Below are 21,195 nucleotides of genomic sequence, written 5' to 3'. Positions count from 1 at the left end.
AAATAATACTTACTACCGCCACGTATATCTAACCTAACCCAAGAATATAATATTCGTCGCCATTCTTGAAACCTTTTGACAAACTGTATAATGAAAAACCTAACGTAGTCTTTTTAAATTCGTCAACAACAACAATGAACAAAACCATTTGTGTTATTTTTTGCATACTGTGCAGATAATAATAATTTATTCGACATCGTACTTTCTACATTTAAAAATGACAATTAATTTATGTAAACACAAATAAATATTTACGATGGTTGTAATTTAGTAGTGCACCACTGGGGTTGCCAACGTTCTGGGCATTTTGCCCACACTCCTATCGCACGAAATATCAATTTTATACCTCAACCATCTATTTATGTGTTATATCGCCTAGATTGTGCCTTTTGCATGTTGACCTGTAGCCAGACATAATCTAGACCCACGGTTACGTAAAATTCACATGAATCAGCAGGACTATTGTGAAATATATTTGTTGATCACGACAAACAGAAAGTGCCGAACTTTCTTGAGTGGAAGATGTCACGGCGTAATCAGCCCATGACGAAATACGCACTAAACATTCTTAGCTAGAAATAATAATAATAATATAAGTCTTTATTCAGAATTTTACATTATTTAAATCTTAAACTAGAGACACTAGCTCTAGTGAGTTCGCCTAACTTTGGCAAAAGCCTCCTCCATTTCTTTCCACTCTGCTCTGTTCTGAGCTTTCCTTGTTCTTTATGTTCCCAGTTACGGTTTTTATTTCGCCCCACCTAAGCAAGAGGAACGTTTTTATATTAGTATGATATTTATGTAATCTTACTGTCCAATATACACGCCGTATCATTATGCCCAGTATAATATAGTACCAAGAGGTAAGAAAAAAAAACATCAATCTTATTGCACCTTTTTAATTCATGTATTTATTTTCATTACATCAGCATGAAATCTACAAATGTGAACGGCTTTCATTCATATCAAACTCAAGTTTCTATATAAAACTCCAATTGCTTAATAAAACACAAAATATGCCTAAAATTTATTAAATAACTTAATACAATAATATTATTAACAAAATAATATTAACAGTTATAATCGTTTAATTCATATTGAATAGTTGATTTTATATATTCGGTTTGGACTTGAAAACGATGGCTTCCCCCGGTGTTAGAGTTAAATGTTCGTCACTTATGTTAGTTCTGAAAGTAAAACGTCATTGATTAAAAAGTATGTTAATACTAGTTATATATTAACTTTAGTAGTTAACAATTATATATCGCGATAGTTATATCTTGTTCTCTTTCCTTGTCGCAGTTCCATCGTATTCTTATTAGCTGACAAAACATTATCACATCTAGCATAAATCTTTTATGTAATTTTTGTAATTAAGATTAATTCGCTTTTTAAATTTATATTTTGAAGTGTTATACTTTTTCTTCTAGTATTTTTAGTTACGTTGTAGTAATTCCTAAGCTATTAGGAGGATACTTTAACATTAGCTCGAACGGTGATTGGCAACATCGTGAGGAAACCGGCTTGCCTTAGACCTAAAAAGTCGACGGCGTTCGGCAGGCACAGAAGGCTGATCATCTACTTGCATATTCGATTAGCAAATGATCATGAAACAGATAAAGAATCTAAGGCCCAGACCTAAATAGGCTGTAGCACTATTGTATTTTTTATGGGAGGATACTACCTTTAAATTATAGCGATTATAACCGGGCCGGATTTAGGGGAGGGCAACTGGAGCTGGAGCCCCGGAGCATCCACAAAAGAGAGGCCCCCACAAAAAGACTTTGCAAAAAAACATGTTTCAAATTCCGACAAGAAAACACAGGTAAATAATTCTACATGTTTGTTAAATACTTAAAGAATGAAAACCAAGTAGTGGTTTCATAATAAATTATAGATTGAAAAACTCGACTGAAAAATATTAATTTTATTTGGAAAACTTTTTTCCAGAATTCTTTAAAACCGTGCCTGATTATAACCATTGTATTGAAAGATTAGAAAATCCCAATTGTCCTAATAATCAATAAGAACACAGATATGTACTATTTAGTATAACTTATATCTTTTAAAATATCTTATTTATGAATACGTGCTGTAAACAGAAAAAAAATATCGTCTTGTTCTCAATAAATGCAAAAACTATTTATTCCGACCAAATCTGCATTGATATATGTATAAATATATTTTTATAAACAAATGAATCGAACTTACCCACTGAGCCTTCTAGAATGTACGCTAGAGACATATATAGTACTCGGTAGGGACAAATTCGGTATTTTGCTCAAGTCGACAGTATCACTTGTTTCTGCCACATTAAACACTAGAACGATAGTATCATAGCTAGGTAGATACCGAACTAAGTAAAAAGTACTGTCAGACAGCGCTCTAATTGAGTAATCACCATGGGACAGGGATCTCTCTTTTCTCCTTAGGGCAGTCAATGCTTGGTAGACCTGTAATTTTCATAATTAACACGTTGTTGGTAAATTAAAAAGAAGTTTTAAATTCTATTGATATAGACATAGACCTAACATTTATTCGTAAAAAGACACAGAAACACACAAATTTACAATAATCAAAAAAATATAAATATAATGAAATATAACGATTTTTTTTATTTATTTTAATTGTGTTATGCGTGTGTGCTATGGTTGTCATTGGCCCTGGCTCGGCATTATGGTGAGGAGCAGAGTTGTTTCACAGCGCTGGTCATACTGCAAGAGACCACAGCAGCTAGATTGCGCCTCAGTCGCAGAAAAATAAAAAGAATGTAATTATTATTACATTATTGCAGAAATATAACTTTTTCTAGCTTAGATACCATTTACAAGAGCATGGTTAGTATAATTGTTTTTTTATAAACATTGGACCTTCAATAGCCTATCTATCACGCGATCAGGCAGATCTGTGCTCGAGAAACTAAACAGCAGGGAAGTGTCAAATCTCTCCTTTCCTTAAAAAGGATTTCATTTGCTTATACAAGTCTGGTGATAGTACCATGCTTAAAGGATCGTCGTGCTATGAGTTTCAGTTTCCAATAAAATAGATAACAGACTCTTACAAAGTGTAGCACATGTTCTTAGAAGTCTATTTTTATAGAACAGGGGGCAAACGGGTAGGAGGCTCATCTGATGTTAAGTGATACCGCCGCCCATGGACACTTTCGATGCAAGAGGCCTCGCGAGTGCGTTGCGGCCTTATAAACATCATACCAAATATTATTTAACTTTAATAATATGGCTTACATACAGGTCAAACTGACAACCTCCTTATTTAGAGATCGATTAAAGAGGGTGGCAGAGCTATTGAATTACATAATGTAAATAGTACCTTGAAATGACTGCGTTCTGCCACTTTCTGTACTGCTAGATTTATTACTGGATAGTCTTCAGCGACCGGAAGCCAAGTTTTCTCTGCGGTACTGAAACCAGCGTTGGTCAGATTGTTCCAATGGTAGGGAGTTCTTGCCGGGTCCCGAGAGTACAGCATATAGGTTTCATTGTCCCCTCTATTAATGGCCTCTACATCCACAGTATCTTCCCAGCTTACGTAGCCATCTTTCATACCTAAAAACCATGTGTCGGTTAATAGGACCATATAGTGTGAGGAAAGGTATGTTGGGATCTTAGCAAGGTGAAGTATGTGGTCCCTGCCTATCCCTTTAGGAGACAAGCGTGACTTATATAAATAAATTGTATTAAGTACCAATTTCTTCGCCTTGGTATGTGACGGCAACCCCTGGTAACAGCATATTCAGCGAGTTCAGTCCATCCACCATACTCTCACGGAAACGAGTCGGCATACGGTTGTTGTCGTGATTTCCAAACTGAAATCATTAAATAGTTATCAGAACATGGGTAGGTATTATTGGAATATATACAAATGTATTTGAAACGAGTGTTGACATTAAAAAAATAAACAAAATACTTTTTACTAAAACGATTACTTAAAAAAGTTATAGCTATATATATACCTATAGTTTAATTTCTTATTGTTATGTTATGGAACTTATTTGAGCTACCTAATTATTATTATTGTTATTAAATTATCTGAGTAGTGTTGGCCTAGTGGACTCTCATCCCTGAGGTCGTATGTTCAATCCCCGGTGCACCAATGGACTTTATGTGCGCATTTAACATTTGCTCGAACGGTGAAGGAAAACATCGTGAGGAAACCGGCTTGCCTTAAACCCAAAAAGTCGACGGCTTGCGTCAAGCACAGAAAGCTGATTACCTACTTGCCTATTAGATTAACAAATGATCATGAAACAGATACAGAAATCTGAGGCCCAGACCTAAAAAGATTGCAGAACCATTAATTTATGTTTCTATTAAATTATCAATGCTATGGAGACTCTCAGAGAGAGAATCTCTTCTCAACTAAATTAATGAAGAACATACCACCCAATTGGGAACACCCCCGTAAGGCATATATGTAAGCCACTTAAGAATGACATACACGAAGTCTCTGGCTGTAGATTTTGAGGAAAGATCGGTGATAAAGTCAAAATTGAAGGGAAAATGGGCTCCAACGCTGCCTTGTTCGGTACCATAGTACAACATCGTCATTGAAACATTTGCGTAGCCTTCTGAGAAAAGAACTCTGAAAGAGAATTTAATTTTATTCAAACCGTCGTTATTAATTTGCAATTATGACCTAGATTCAAAACGTTTTAAACTTTCAAAAAACTCTGTACATTTCCAACCGCTTAAAGTACAAAATCGATTCTAAGCGAACTGACAAAAGAAAATCATACAAAGAAGCCATCTCGTTAAAACTCCAACTCACCGTGTATCGCCGCCACTTTCTTCAAGATAACGATCCACAAAAGATCTCCATTCATACACAACATCGTATAGTTCGATCAGATCTTTAGTATATAGTGGAATGGTGTATCCAAGTTGGTGAGATTCAAATTCCATCCTTCCACTAAGTGGATCATCAGGATATGTTCCATTGTGATCAGCCGGGTCGGCCTCGATTAGGTAAGGTAAAGCATCAACTCTGAATCCATCAGCCCCTTCATCTAACCAGAATTTCATAATTTTAAACATTTCATTCCTGACCGCCTGATTGCGAAAGTTAAAGTCCGCTTGCTGTACGGCAAACTGATGCAAGTAGTATTGCTGGCGGCGTTGGCTCCACTCCCATGCCGAGCCTCCAAATTGGCTTACCTGGAATAATTGCAATAAACGCCCTATCAGGAAAGTACCGCAATGCCTAGCGGCAGCAGTTTCATTTTCGATTATGGGTATTTATGGAGTGCGTAGGATTTTATAGAATATCCATCTCTGCTACATCGTATATGAGTATATATCTACTAAAGATACGTTAGGCATATAATAGTACATAAAATTAATTAATTAAGATAACCGAATTGTATCATAATTTTTTTCTATAAATTTAATGTTACAGATAGTCTATTTAGCCTATATAAAATAAAGTCGTACCCAGTTAGATGGTGGAAGTTTGTTAGTTGGGTCATTGGGATTGTCAAGACCATCAGCCCATATGAAGAAATCTTCATAACCTGGTACTCTCGCTTCAGAATTGATAAAATATTCAGACTCATTACTCGCATGATTTGGAACAAAATCTAATAGCACTTTGATTCCTGAAAGAAAATATATGTACTATTTATTTATTAAGAGCAGAATATTAACTAGTGTTATCTTATGCATAAGTACTAATTACGATGAACATTTTACAATAATATACATTTGGTTGAATAAAGATGTTGATCTGACTATATCATTGGCTTTTAATTAAAATCACCAAAGGGGCATAAAAATTACTCTATTAAAGGGATGACTTTACACAACGAATGATGTTGAGGTTCTCATCAAACGGACATCGAAGATTCTAGCAGTTTTATTGGCGTTTCTTCATAGAGGAAGCATTAGTTATTTGGTGATAATACCATCCAACTATTTGCGACTCTAAGTGTGCTAGACTCTAAAAGTATAATGCTGTACAAATAATATATATATATATATATAAATGTTTTGTATCATGTTTATCTAAGTCTGGCTTTGCGAAGCTTCTGAATTTTGATTATAAACTCCTGGTATGTCTGATAACCGGCTTCGATTGTTATCTAGAATGTTTGATTTATTGTTATTTTCAAGTTTTGTATTAAATTACGATTATAATCAGTTATTGTGCTTCAATTTCAAAAGTTATTCAGAAACCAAATTATCTGGGTAACATATATTTTCATACGATGTTGTTTTTACTATTTTTTTCTATATCTAACTATGATTCATTATTCGAAAATACTTAAACATGTAATAAGTTTATTTTGCGAGAAAATTACAACTATTCAACAACAACAACAATCGTGGCATGGCATGTTGTTATTTTCTAAAGAAATACGTTGACATATGGGACCCTAATTCAAATGGACTAAATGGAAATCTATAAATGTAAATTAGTTTTATTTTCTTACCAAGTTCGTGTGCTTTCTTTAGTAATTCCCTAAAGTCCTCCATAGTGCCATATTCATAATGAATGTTGTAGAAGTTACTGATGTCATAACCAAAGTCTACCATTGGAGACTCGAATATAGGAGACATCCAGATAGCGTCTACTCCCGCCTCAACGAATAGGGGCAGCTCACTTATAATTCCTGAAAAAGTATAAAAGAATTTTGCACAAGAACAAGGGACTTCATACGTTTCTAATAGAATAAAAGTTTCCTATAAAACAATAACATACAATATAAAATATATGGCCTTTCACTAATATTCCCATATTTTATATTTTACACAATCGAATTGATATTAATTTTATCTCGCATGCTAATTTGACACAGTTGATCGAGCAATTGTATCGCTGTCATCCCAACTAAAGTCTATCTAATATATAAAATTCTCGTGTCACAATGTTCGTTCCCATACTCCTCCGAAACGATGATTTTTATATATATTCAGTAAGTCTGACAGTCGGCTACTGTCTATATTTTGAACTCCTAAGTGATAAGGGGTGTCCACCCATAAAAAAATATATTTTTACTTGAACTCTGAGGTTTATATAGAGGTTAGAGTTAGTTAGAGGTTGAAATATTCACAGAAAAACCTAAAATGTTTTCATTCGGTAGCATAGCAAAATATTCCATGCACTAATAAGCTAGGGTAAGTAAAATCACGTTAAGGAGAAACGAAGTTCGCGGGGGCAAATAGTATTATTATTATCATTTAGAAATGATATTTCAGAAGATGGCGTAACGTTATTTAAATGGCAGTTGTTTGATATTTCACACTTCCGAGACCAGTCGTCTAATTTTTCCACTTAATCTACCTAACCATTATAAAAATTGCTATGACTTTGACCATAATTTGTTTGATGCCTGTTTGTGAAGGATGTTGATCATTATAAAGTCATTTCGATAATAATGGCCGCGGTTTGTGTAACCTTGTTATAAAAAACTTATATCATAGGTTCACTAAACTAAATCAATTTATCAAAACTCGATAGTTATATACACTTTTTATCTGCAAGTGTTTTAAACACTCATTAAATATTGCATTAATCGATTTTTTATTTGACACGAATATTTTCTATTATTCAGACTTTGGAAATTATCATTTTATAGATTTTTCATTTTGAATAGGTTTTCTAAAGTTCGATATCTCTTGGATGGCATCATCAGACCAACTCTGGACATAAACTCTCTAGTACCAGCTCCTTCCGCTTGACCGTATTCGACGAATTTCGATACGAATTGTCGACTACCAGTCACTTTCCGAGCGGTTTAATCCCTCGGCGTTGCGTAGAGATATGGGATCTCTCTGCATCTTCTATCGCATTTATCATGGATAGTGTTCAGAAGAGTTGTTCCAACTGATACCTGCAGCTGTGTTTCATCCTCGGACGTCAAAGCAGTATACAAAATAACATTCTTATCACCTTGTTGTCCGTTGTTCAACTGAGCATTTCTTAAGGCAATTTCTGCCGAGAACCACCATTATGTGTAAACTAAAGTACACAGACACTAAAGTAGTTTCGAACCAATTCAACTTAGGATCCTTTAAGAAAAGAGCGTACCAATTCTTAAAAGGCCAGCAATGCGAGTGTTCATTAGCGGCGGTATCACTTAACATTAGAAGAGCCTCCTGCCCGTTCGCTTCCTGTTACATTAAAAAAATATTCTGGTGTACCAAACACCACACCAGCTCATAGTATTACCGTTGAAATATCGTCTTTCCAACAAAAATTGGAAAATTATCTAAATCAATTCAGAAACGACGAACGTAAAAAACATATACGGTTGAATTGAGAAACCTTCTCCATTTTGAAGTCGGCTAAAAATAGCTTTATTGTTAATGTCCACTTTGTATGTACATATATAGAAAAAATACCACCGAAAGCGATTTAGCTTCGAAAGCGTAATAAACAGTACATTTTTCATCCCGAAAAGAAAATGTCAGATTGCCAATGGGTGTTTTATTTGGGCCGTGAGCCGTAAGGTTTTTTATTTCGCTTTCAAACTAACCGGACAGTTTTGCCCACACCTCGTGCTTTGGTAAATTCGTTATAAATTTTTTGAATGTTTCGTTTTTTTACTTTCTCTTTGCATTTATTATATTTTTTTACCATCCTATTGTTTTATTCTATTCACCGAAAAATAAGTCATTTCTTTCGTGATGAAATTAAATAAAATTTTGGACAATAGTAATTGTTCGAAATCTTGGAACGGTTGATAATAGGTTTAATCGACTTAATTTAATCATTATGCCGTCGAAGCCGGTTTTAGCTAGCTGCATATTATATATATTTAATATATTATACAATTATATATGTGGGTCAATAGTTTAAAAAAATATAGGTTTTATCACATACCTTTTAAATCACCGATACCATCTCCATCGCTGTCTTTGAAGGATCTAGGGTAGATCTGATATAGAACACAGTGTTGCCACCACTCCAAAGGAATTAATTCTGGTGGGGGAACGTCGGACCCTCTCGTTGCCAGGACCCCCCATGTTATTCCACCTATATAAGAGATTGAATAATTACCTATTGACATAGGCTAGTCATAGTCAAGCCTTTTCGTTCCCTAAACAAGGTATTAAGGCAAACACTCTAACAGACTTTTCAAATACTAAAAATTTCAAAATAAAAATGCATAAAATAACTAACATAAAACTAACGTCGAAATCATCGTTTCAGAACTGAACTCTTCAATGACACTTCTTCAAATGAATGTTGTAAACTATTAATACTACTTGTAAAATATTAAAGTGGCATTATATTAAAATTGTTTTATTATCTTAAATTGTCGGATGTGCTAAACTACTTAAATGCGGTACGGTACGTAAACGGTAATATTTCATCATCCTCTGCTTATAATATAATTTTAAATCAATCTTTTTTGTTAGACATTGTTTGCTAGATCAATATATGTTTTCAAGCGTGTATTTGATTCAATAATAAAGACATTTTTAAGCTTAAAATTGTGATCGGCCTGTTACAACACTTTAAGAGGAATATTTATTATACCTGTAATCATTCGGTATGAATTTTTACTTTACCTGCTATCAAGCCGACCCCCACAACGATGATTGCCGTCACACCCAAAACCTTAGCGGTCGAAGTCATAACTGCGGACACCACACGCGTTTCATATCACAGCTTAAATCAATTTACTATCAAGATTGCGTATGAGGATGATATGCGGAAAATATAATATAGTATGCTTTAAAATGAAGGACTTTGTTCAGTTATTCGAGTTTCCTATGTTGGAGTTTCCGAGGTTGGAGTAGAGGGCGTTCAAGCAATGCTTTATCTTCCTAGCGCTCTCTACACTTTCCCCATATCTGTGAAGACGATATTATTTTCCTAGTTAGCAAACTTATTAGTGCCTATTACATCCCGGAATAATATCTATATATAATTGGTTAATTTAAGGAAATGAATAAAAACATTTCGCAAGCTTAGTTACACGCCTACGTTACGGTAGATAGACATAATTATATTCTAATAAACAAGATTGAATAATATTAACTTTTATGAATATTGCTGGTATGAAAAAGATGGACTGTTTTTTGTTTTGTTTTTTTATTTAATTCATTTTTACAGGTACTTAGTTATAACATTTTTGTAAATAAGGTTTTTGCGTAAGTTTTGCGTTTATTGCTCTAACATACATAAATAATTACGACAAACATTGTTTACTATTTCAAGTATCTCATGTAGATATGATTATGCCTTAAAATATTATTAAAGGATTAAGATTAACTAGTAACTTACACCGCGTATGAAACGTCATATAGATTATAATTCAACTGTCAAAACTTAGTATTTTTATATGCGCAAACATACTGCAAAATATTGTAATACTCCTAAACATCGTCAATATCTTTCGTGTACATTAACAATTATTTAACGTATCTAGAACATTTTTTAAAGCCGATGGCTTATCAATAATATTTCTCATGTAATTATGATAAATTATATGTAGTGGTACTGTGCTATCTTATTTATTTTTAATTCATGATTTATCACTTAATTGACCTTCATTTTTGAAACAAACATGAATTACGTACAAATTATTGTATACATATTGTCCTTCGATAATATTGAAGTAAATTAGGATGTTCTCGAAATATATTGAGTTATATTTTGGAAAACGGTAAAAATATATTTATTATGTATGAATGTCCATATTGTATTTATTTTATGTGCGGTTTCTAATTTTTTTTGTTTGTTTGTATTAGACTTATATTTATAATTAACCTTAGATAAAATAATAACATATCATGCCAGGAGGTCTATTTAACCAATAATTTGTCTCGTCGGAAAACAAACCCACCTACGGTAGCACAAGTTATTATTGTTATTAATATATATCACTCAAGAAATGCGGATATAGACGTAAATTCATACATCGGTGCTTGAATAAGGTGATATAATACTTGCGTAAGACACAACATTAAAAGAAAATATTAGAACATTGATCGTAAACACTGTAGAAAAACTGGTTTGTGTCCCCTTAGTAGGCCACGCGGCTGAACAAAATCCTAATTCCTTCGTAAATGGAGGGTGGGTCGGGGTCAGGCTTGCTATCGACAGCGCCCCGTGATTAATTAACTGTGCCGTGATTAATGTTTTCGAAAAAATACAGCGTCAATCAATTTCTGTTGAAGTGATGTCGACAAATTTTTGGGATGGACCAATTTTTGAGTGGTGCTCGATTTATGTATATACGCGTATATATCATACAATATAGACAATTATCATTAAATATTGAGTTTATTGTTAATTAACCTACCATAGGTTTATTGTTATTTTTAAACGATTGTTAAGATTTTAATAAGGTTTTATAAATATTATTACCCCTATATTTATGTTTTTTAACAAGATATGCAAATACTAGATCATTGTTTATTTACAAAATGTAACTAGGTGTGTTTATGCCTTAATTCGGTTGTAGTGTAAAAACCTGCGAATTATAAACATTTTTCTTCGGGATTTTTGAAGTTAAAAACAAACTTTCAATTCAAGATGTTCTTTAGATAAGCGGGTTTAACTAAACAAATTCTTTTGTTATAATAGTATACAGTTCACATTTTAGATAAAAGCAAATTCTTAAATGACATGTTTATCTTGATGTAGAAAATTCTGTAGAGAAGCACAAAGCATTCTATACACAAGGCGCATAGTTGCCATCGCCTTCTGCTTTTACTGAACAAACTTACGTATTATGTTTTAATTATTGAAGCTGAATTGTTAAATCATAGTTAATTCGAGAATTTACAATGGATTTTGGTCATTTGTAAATACAACTAGTATTGGAATGCAGTTTTCCCATTTACTTCCATCACAAATCGATTTGTTTTATCAAAAATTACAAGCAATACAGTTTATAGTATATAGGTATAGGATTTTAATGAGAATTAAAGTCTATGGTATCCGATAAATTTCCAGTAAATAATTTTACGTAACTTCACTGTATAACGACGTAGAATTTGAATGAAAACAATAAAATAAATAAAAGTAATTATAGTCAAGTAGGTAATCAGCCTTGGCCGCTTTAGGCTAAATTTAAGCTTTAAGTGGCAGTCAAGATGGTATGTTTCTCTGAGTACGTGCTAATTGTGTCAGGAAGTCAATTACTCCACTGGATTCAATGCCTGACTTGAAGGTTGATATCATGACAAAAATATTTTTGGTATTATACATGCGACACTTTTCTTTTCCTATTCTTTCTTCTCTTCTTCTTTTCATATCCTGTATGTATGTTCCTTACACGGCATACAGAACTTACTTAATAAAGTGTTTATTGCTATTTTGAATGTTAACAATAAAGCTTTCACTTGTGCAAATTTTGTGAAATCCCATTATGATTAAACGCGTGTTAATAATTTAATCACGGCCAAAACACGGGGCGTTTACGAACTAATTCAATATTCCAAAAGGACACGTACCTGTAATTACCACATCCGCAGCTCTTAAATTATGTATGCCATGGCCCCTGACAGAGGTCAGGGCCTCGTGTAAAATATAGCCACCTTATAGATGGTTAAGTTTTGTTGGAAAACTCTTTAAGGGTTAAATGAGAATGTCCTTTAATAAAATTTTAAAATAATATAAATTTAGTTTAAAAGTATCCTATGATATATATCCTATGGTAATTCCCTTTCGTGGCCTTGCCGGGTCCATGTGCCGCCGGCAATGTGCTTCAAGTTGTCGGAATGACGCCATCACAGCCGTCCTAGCGTCTCGCCCCGATGCGTGGATGCCAATTATATCTCTTGCGATATATGCCAATCACCTCCACTTTTGCCTACATGCTGAGTCAACAGCATCGATCAGCTTAATATTTTTTTAATATCTTTGATAAGTACTAAGTTTTCTTTCCGTGCCCTTGATATTAAGAATACTTTCTGTAGGTGTTTCGAAAGCATATATATTGTTAACTATGTTGGTAGAGTTGGCATCACAACATAGACCAGAGCTTTAAGATACTGTAGATAAATTTATTTACAGTAAAAACATTTTTAAATAAAACAATTTATGTTAAAACTATGGACATTTTGTGAACGCACACTACCTATTTATGTAGTGTAACTGCAAATCTCTTACATCTTATTCAATTTTTATTTGAATTTCAAATTAATCATACTATCTATAAATCGATGATAATTTGTATTTACGCTGCTATTTTTCTAAATAACCGCAGTAATTTACAGTAGTACAATGCTTCAGTATTGACCTACATTTCTGCACAATACCAATGTATTTTCGGGGTTTCCATAGATTATGAACTGGTTCTCATAATAAGTCGCCTACGGAAAATATGAAGCATAAAATAAATTAGAAGCGTAGATATTGCGAAGATAATCAAGACATAAGTTTCGGTTACGGCGCTCTACGATGCTACGCTACGTCTACGGCGAGTTGAACGACCGGGCGTCGCAGCGGTCGATACCTCCCGCCCGCCCTACGCTGCGTACACATCTCAGATGGGGGCGGCCGGTTCTTCAGGAAATAATGTAATTTGATCTGATCATTTTTATAAGTATACGTGGGTGTGTATCAGTTTATGTTAGTTCATTTCTATTACAGTTTATTCTATTGTTGCTTGAATAGTAGGCCAGGAAATATTTAAAATCTTCCGATACTGGCTGTGGATTAAAGTAACTCGCAAATAGGAAACTTGTATTTTTTTGGGTATACATTCAGTCAGTCTTGGGGCAGTCTACGCGCAGCCAGAGCCAAAATATGCTGAACGTCATATAGAGCATATCGGCCATTTTAAGGTAATATATTCTAAGTTTAAACAAGAATGTCAACTCGATTGCATACTTGTGTACATATAGATACAACATTAGTTTTAGTGAAATTTTTGAAGAGTTTATTTTTATGGTTCGTTGTCGAGAAAAAGAATCACAAAACAAAAATAAATATTTGAAGGCTTATTATTAATACAATTGTTTTATGTTAAACGGACTATTTCTGTATTAAAATAACGCATGCTTAAGCGAGGAAAGAAAAATTTCGTCAAAAATTAATTAACACCAAAGTTCCATTTGGTCACCCCTTTCGGGTTATAAGGTTATCGTAAGCTATTAAAGACGTAATTACGGTGGCGTTTCTGTCCCCGACCGCACCCATGTATTAAGGATAGCTTTGTTACTTACACGGAATTTTAGACCCTATTACTTTCGATATCATATAAATTTATTATTGACTTCAACATTATAGTTTCTTTTGTATTGAAAGCATAATGTGTAAATATTGTTATTAAATTTCTTTGTTTTGTTTTTCTTTTTTAATTTACAATACATTCGTTATATTCATAAATTTTTACCCTGAGTTAAGAATCTTTTTAAAACTTTGTTTTAAGTGCTTTCAAAGCGACAAGACCAATCTATTCCTGCTAAATATTTTTATAATTGCAAATTTAAAGTATATGTTAAATACTAATGATACTAAAGATGAAATAATGATTCCCGCGTGGATAAAACCGTTTCACTGAGTCGTAAAATGAGTTCGGACAAATGAATTGAAATATTCATGTTCATAATTCCGCTGCTTCACAGTTTACCAGATAAATATTATATTTTTAAATTAATTGGTAGAGCTGGATGATTTTTTACCATAACTTTAGTAAATTAAATAATAAATAACAGATTACATAAATTAATTATAACAACATTAAATCGGTTCATTCAATGTTATGAATTAGTGTTAATTAGTGTTTGATTAGTAAAAGGAACCAATTGAATTTCAAATGATTTGAAATTACGGCCCATCGCAACATTAAATACTATAATATTATTACCGAATAATAGTATCAGAAGAAAGTTAGCGCCTGGTGACCGGTGACTTCAGAGCTGGTGCTCTTCTAGCAAAACCAATAAGCAATATTATGTAGCGGGGAAATTCTTCCTGCATTAAAGATATAATGTCGCAGAGACCAAACATCTAAAATTTCGTTTCTTTTGTTATTTATCCATTTTGTATTATTATGAGTTATGAGAGTTAAAAAAATTGATATATACTTTATTATTTATATAAAACTTCATGACTAACGTATATTACATAGAAAATTAATGAGAGACTCTGATAAAGTAAACTGCAATTTATGAGACGAAACAAGATACAGATTGGTAGACGCGTAAACAGATTTAAAACAATGACAAAATTAGTTGAGAGTAGAAGACACGAGAATTCTTAGTTTCTTTATAATAAATGCCGGAAGATGGCCCATCTCATTTCCCGTACACTTCAATCGAACCCATGGTGACAGGCGATAACGGCTATTATGGAAATATTCTAAGGTTATGATATTTGCTATAAATATACCACTGTGAAAGACAAGAAGAAAATATTTTTAAGCGTAAAAAAGTGTTATATATGAAAATGAAGCTTTTATTTGGATTCGACTCACGTGTGCTCAATATCGTCGGTATGTATGTATGTATGTTTATATTTCGATTCATCACGAATCACGATATTTTTACTATTTGTGATAATTTTTACGAACGAATTAGAGGAAATGTTACATTTGGTAAATAACCAAAATATCTGACCGAATCAAACCAAATAAATCATTAATACTTGGCTGACTTTTTATGACAGAGTAAAGATGATAAATACTTAAGTTATACAACATGATTATATGTCTTAATAATATAATAATAATACATGTTTAATCTCAGGTACTGCCACGCATTCAAAGTAAAAAACTTAATATTTAACAGAGTGAAGTTGTAGTCCTAAGTATACATACATACATAATAATTATAAGATATAATTATGTAAGATGTTATTAATATAAATATTTTGTTTAAATCTAAAGTACTTATCGATTCGTACATAACAACAAATTTACTTTTATGAACTAATTTAAACTCCTGGCCAAAACATTAATGCAATGTTTATTTAATAGGTTTTACGACAATAATCTGCGTTTTATTTAAGAAGCTAGGAACAATATGCTTTTCTAGGAATGCGTCACGGCTGAGTACTCCTTTCAAGCTTTTTCGTTAGCGGAGAGCTATTGGGCGCAACAAGGGAACTGTTTTCCTACCATTACGTGTATTTTTTGTAACATTCTGTTATTGTTTCATTTGCTACAGCTTTCACAAAGGCCATTTACATTATGTGGTATGCTTTTAAGTTAATTTCATACAAATTACACGATTATCAATTGCATTACAGGTTTTATGCTTTTGCTACAGTTTTGTAGATTGATATAGACTTTTTAAAAATAAGAAAACATTCGTTGTATGTGAATGTAAAAATTATAATATTTAGTCGTTACAATTTTTTATCGCCATGTATGCAATTTTTGTAATACAATTTGATTAATTTAATCTGATGAAATAAATTTGACAAATATATATGTACAGCTGTAATTTTGGGCTGTTAAATAAAACCACAATTGTCTTAAAAATATTATATAAAAGTACGAATTAAATGATTGTTAATTGTGATTTAACTTAAATTAAATTAACAAATTACAAACGCTGACGTTGATTACGGTCTCCAAACCAGTCGTAGTTGCTACGAAACGTAACATTTTACATTAATATATTAATAAACAAACTGGCTTAATAGCCACTTACAAATCCTCAATTAAATTAAGCAAATAAAATCATAACAATTAACCGATCTACCTTGTCATATTTACAACCGTAAGTATGAAAGCAGATCTTAAACGCAGAAATCAACATACATGCTTGATATAACATGTCGTGAGCAATTTTAGAAACGTTGCTTTTATCGCCGACAATGATAAGCTGATACTCAATTCCGTTCACTTGTCAAAAGATAACATTATTGTACCTTATATGGACCTTATTGCGCAATTTTATATCGGATTTCAATTACATTTTCTTCAAAACATTCAATTTTTATATTCTGTTTAAATTGAATGACAGCTTTATTCGTGGGCTGTTTTAAGCTCCGTAATTATAAATGGCGTTAACCATTGTTAAAACCGATTTAATTATTTCACAAGGTTATGAACCTGACGTTCGTTAATTTCTGTAATTAATGCATCACCGTAAGACATTGTTATCTGTCAAATTGTTGTGACGCGAGAAAGTGTTATGAATTATATCGAATTGATGCGACGTCCATTAAACGTTAAATTATAAACATCTCAAGTATTTTACGATTACAGACATTGTTACAACTCAGCTGTATTATTTCGTAAGCTATTTATATATACACTTTTTCTTTTGTTACTTTAGTTTGTCTGAACTTCAATATTTCCAGCGCTGTCAGTGTGCACATTGACAACAAGTTGTACTGAACTCATGCCAATGCCGACTCCCGCCACGAGATCCATAGGTACCTCTAGCCCTCTTGTTTCTCCAGAAACACTATAGGCTCCTGTAGATACAAGGTTGATTGGTGCAGCGGCGATGCCACTTAGAAGTATTACTAGTAAAACTGGAGCCAACACGCCACAGCCACTCCTGAAAATTTAATTAAACTGTTAATTTTTTACCACCATTGAAAATCAAGGTTTTTTTACCAATATTTGTCCTACAGTGATCGATTGTAGGCACAGAACGTTGACCGTTAACTAGTTTTGGAAAAATAATCATTAAAACGGTTGCAAAAATGTGTCCCATATCCAATAAAGAAAATATATGTAATTATATTCAACTTATTCCAACAAAACACTTTTTATATTTTTTTAAATCATCGTCATATAAAACTCCATGAAAAAGGACTCAATCGAAGTTATACTCTGATCTAATAAACTATATAAAACCATTTAAATAAAAAAATATATCAATAACATTAATTTTAATTAGTTTATCATATTCAATGTTTTCACTTCAATTCATCAAATTATGTTATTCAAAAAATATGTTATAAAAGTTTTTATCCTTATTTAAAATTTAACATTTCTTGGCGCACTACTTCTGTATTTAGCATGTGCCGCGATCTTTATGTATATAATTAAAATAAACGTTACTTACATGGCTGCTTGCGCGTAGGCAGGAAATGTCTGGCACACCTATCTACTACGTGTAGAGATCTGATTGCTATTGAGACCTGTTATCTTGTTTCCAAAGACATCGGGCATCGTTAGGGCGAGACTAAACGCTCGACGGAATTACTGCAATTGCCGCATCGAGACGTAGCTAATATCTGTAATAATTGTTTGCTGTAAATGCTTTTACGAGTATATACAGCTGTATTCGTAAGTATTATCTCTAATGGAAGATTAATAATTATAATTATATATCTCAACGATGCTCAGCTAAGCACTGAATGCAAAACGAAAGCTTATAGAAGCTTTGAAACAAATTTTATGGCTCGCTCGGGACTACGGAGAACATATTCGTTTACAGAATTACGAATTGATACAAACCTCTTAAAGAAAGACTATACGTGCTACTAAATTTTTGGATCTACTTTGGTCTTAAATACGGTTGAAATTAAAGATTTGATTACATGAATGAACTCGAACGATGACAATAATGTAGCCTGTTAAAATTAATTACGATATTATTACACTAGTTGCACGTTTACTTCTGCCTTATTTGCAAAGTTTTTCATGACACTGTTAAATATGTATCGAGAAAGACAGATAGCTAATCTTACTAGGAACGATGAGAAAGAAATGCGATAAAGATATGTTATCTATAATATAATCTTCCGTATAGAAGAAAATTTTGTCATATGTATAATATCCAAAATTTAATAAAACTTTTTGTAAACAAAAATAACGAATACGTATAATATAATATATTCATCATTGTCGTTGTGCTTTATGTAAATATTAAAAAAGGCCGATACAGAACCTAACTGGTTGTCGGCTTTTTTTAGCGTTGTACGTTTTGTATTAGGTAAATGAAATCCCAAATTTACATAAGACGAATGGTTGCTATAAATCGTACTTTGATATATTCGAGGCAACTTTCTGCTGACTATAAGGCTCTAGTCGTAAGGAAATTGCCCGTTCTTCATTCCGACCCTGAGAAATGTCATTTGAAAGTAACACGAGAATGAAATAAAAGTTATTGGCTCCTTATTGAGATCACCTGGGAGTATTATTCAAAACTCAGGATGATTCCAATTTCAATTGGACAAAGAATTTCTGTTTAAATTCCAATATATACTATATTTAAATTTCATAGAATAATAAAGGTATTATAAGAGTATTATTCGTGATACTTGAAGATTATGAAATAGGCCTAGGATTTTTTCAAGGAATATCAATTTATATCATTTTAATAATGTTTTTACCTAGTTTTTGCTTTTTTATTTGCAGATTATATGGACTCCCTCTGCAAGGACCACTTCCTGCAGCGGCAGTACCGGAAACTTGACGGTGGCGTGCTGTGGTCCCGCAACGAGAGGAACCTGGACTGCACTGTCACCTTCCAGACGCACAGCATTCTGCAGCGGTTTATGCTGCACTTTGAGCTGCTACAGCTCGACTGCAATGATCACCTCTATGTCTACGATGGCGCACACGCCACTGCACCTCCTAAGGTTCCTACACTTTCAGTTTAAATTTATGAAATCTTTATTTTATACATCTCCCATGAAAGAATAAATTCTTTACAAAATACATTATTTATATAAAATAGAACAGTAAAATTAAAAAAACTTTGAAAATAAACTACAATTTTATTCCATAGTGTTATTAAATAATATATAATAAATTTATAAAATTATGTAGGTAGGTACCGAAAACAATAACTCAAAGTATGTATCTTTAAGTCATAATTTTTTAATTAGGTGATATATGTCTTCACCCTCATTCACCAACATGCATTCTCACAGTCACTCATACGCTCAGGCGTGTTGAAAACAGTTGAAAAACTGGAAACTTGGAATTTACTATTAAGTTTGTTATGGAAGAGCTGGCAACCCTGACACAGGTATATCTTTACTAAAAAGGGTTCCCAAATCTCACACATTATAATGAACTGTTGTCAAATTAAAAAACACATTTTTATTTTTTATGTCTATAATCTATGAATATTGGCTTCTTTACTAAGAAATTGGATTTAAGAACGTAGAGCGAATAATCATCGTCATAATTTAATTTGAGACAATTCCTTAATTCAGCATTTGTTCAATAACATTTCCCTATCACATACCGATATGATATCCAATTTGGAGGCATTCCAAGACGCAAGCAATTACCCTGGAGACGGGGATTACTCCGCCTGCTCCCGACTACAGATCCTCTAATTTATTGAGGATTCTTGATGCTAATGCGAATAGATCTCTATTCAATAGTTCTATTGTCTTTTAATTAAAATCGATTTCAAATCAATTAATTTGAATTCTCACGTGGCTCTTGATTCATAACTCACTTATTCATAGATTTAAAACTTAATCTTATTACCATATATTTTGATTACAAGAGAAAAAGACTTTTCATAAATTTACCATTAAATCGCAGCAGTTTGAATTGGTTAAAAATATTTTGTCTTATTAATTTAATTGCAAGATAACATGAGAAGTAAGCATATTTAAATATTTTAATAGACCAGTTATGTCCTTATATGTGCATATATTAATATAATGGTGAAGTATACATATATTTCGTTTAGAAGTTAACTAAGTTTAAGTTGTTACCGTCGCTTCAGTAAATATATTAAAAAATCGCTGGAGAAAACCCGTTTCCTACCTTTCTCCGTATGTTAACGTTAAATGTTTGCTATAGAGAATGTAATTGTATGTTTAGGATAACGAAAAATAAACACGGTAAAGTAGGAATAAGCGACAAACCCTCGTCCCGACAATACTTGAGAACATTCTTCGTCCTTTGTTGGCCGGACTTGGATTTGAATTTAAAATTGGCAAAGTTGCGTCTCAGTCTTGTTAATTATTTAGTTTGCGAGACACCTGCCGTCCGCTGATGCTCATTAACATTCCCACTGAGAATACTTGACGATAAGTTATTCTTTGTACTTTTGGGATTTTCAAGGAGTTTGATTGTAATTCTTTAAATTGCTCTAGTAACTCAATAGAATAAAGAAAGTACTAGCAAGATTACATACGGCTGTAAATTAATACCTAGTATGAGTTTAATGACAAAAGGTCATAATTACACATTGCATTGATGTCGTATTTGCACCGGTGCGTAGGCAAAAATATCTGAATGTATCATTCATAGCAGTGGAGCGGAGTATGATCGGTCAGCATTGAAGTTGTACGGCTGACCTCCTTTAACGTGTGTGTGTTAAATCCTCTTTAATTTTC

At 32.8% G+C, this 21,195-nt stretch overlaps 1 protein-coding gene and 1 long non-coding RNA gene across 2 annotated transcripts; both read right to left on the bottom strand.

Annotated features, from left to right (window-relative positions):
- Nucleotides 1-1,058: 1,058 nt before the first annotated feature.
- On the bottom strand, nt 1,059-9,612 carry LOC123709115 (maltase 2-like). The gene is made up of 10 exons (XM_045660247.1): nt 9,534-9,612; nt 8,842-8,994; nt 6,449-6,628; nt 5,451-5,614; nt 4,789-5,174; nt 4,401-4,602; nt 3,706-3,826; nt 3,331-3,566; nt 2,212-2,453; nt 1,059-1,187 (listed from the first exon to the last, which is right to left on the bottom strand). Exons 1-10 carry the CDS (start codon nt 9,598-9,600, stop codon nt 1,112-1,114), a joined length of 1,827 nt encoding a protein of 608 aa, XP_045516203.1. The 5' UTR covers nt 9,601-9,612; the 3' UTR covers nt 1,059-1,111.
- Nucleotides 9,613-16,398: 6,786 nt separating this feature from the next.
- Nucleotides 16,399-18,010, bottom strand: LOC123709118. The gene is made up of 2 exons (XR_006753682.1): nt 17,949-18,010; nt 16,399-17,435 (listed from the first exon to the last, which is right to left on the bottom strand). It is a non-coding gene; the product is annotated as an uncharacterized LOC123709118 (long non-coding RNA).
- Nucleotides 18,011-21,195: the final 3,185 nt, after the last annotated feature.

The sequence above is a fragment of the Pieris brassicae genome, chromosome 4 (assembly GCF_905147105.1).
Source record: "Pieris brassicae chromosome 4, ilPieBrab1.1, whole genome shotgun sequence".
NCBI lineage: Eukaryota > Metazoa > Arthropoda > Insecta > Lepidoptera > Pieridae > Pieris > Pieris brassicae.
Note: the sequence above shows the minus strand (reverse complement) of the source record. Positions and strands in the feature narration are given on the sequence as shown.

Bases quoted from the DNA above. Each gene is read 5' to 3' on its own strand.
- LOC123709115 (XM_045660247.1), bottom strand. From the start codon at position 9,600: ATGACTTCGACCGCTAAGGTTTTGGGTGTGACGGCAATCATCGTTGTG. The intron at 5,615-6,448 runs GTAAGAAAATAA...ATTTTCTTTCAG, and splicing joins AAAGAAAGCACACGAACTTG to GAATCAAAGTGCTATTAGAT. The intron at 4,603-4,788 runs GTGAGTTGGAGT...ATTCTCTTTCAG, and splicing joins GAAAGTGGCGGCGATACACG to AGTTCTTTTCTCAGAAGGCT.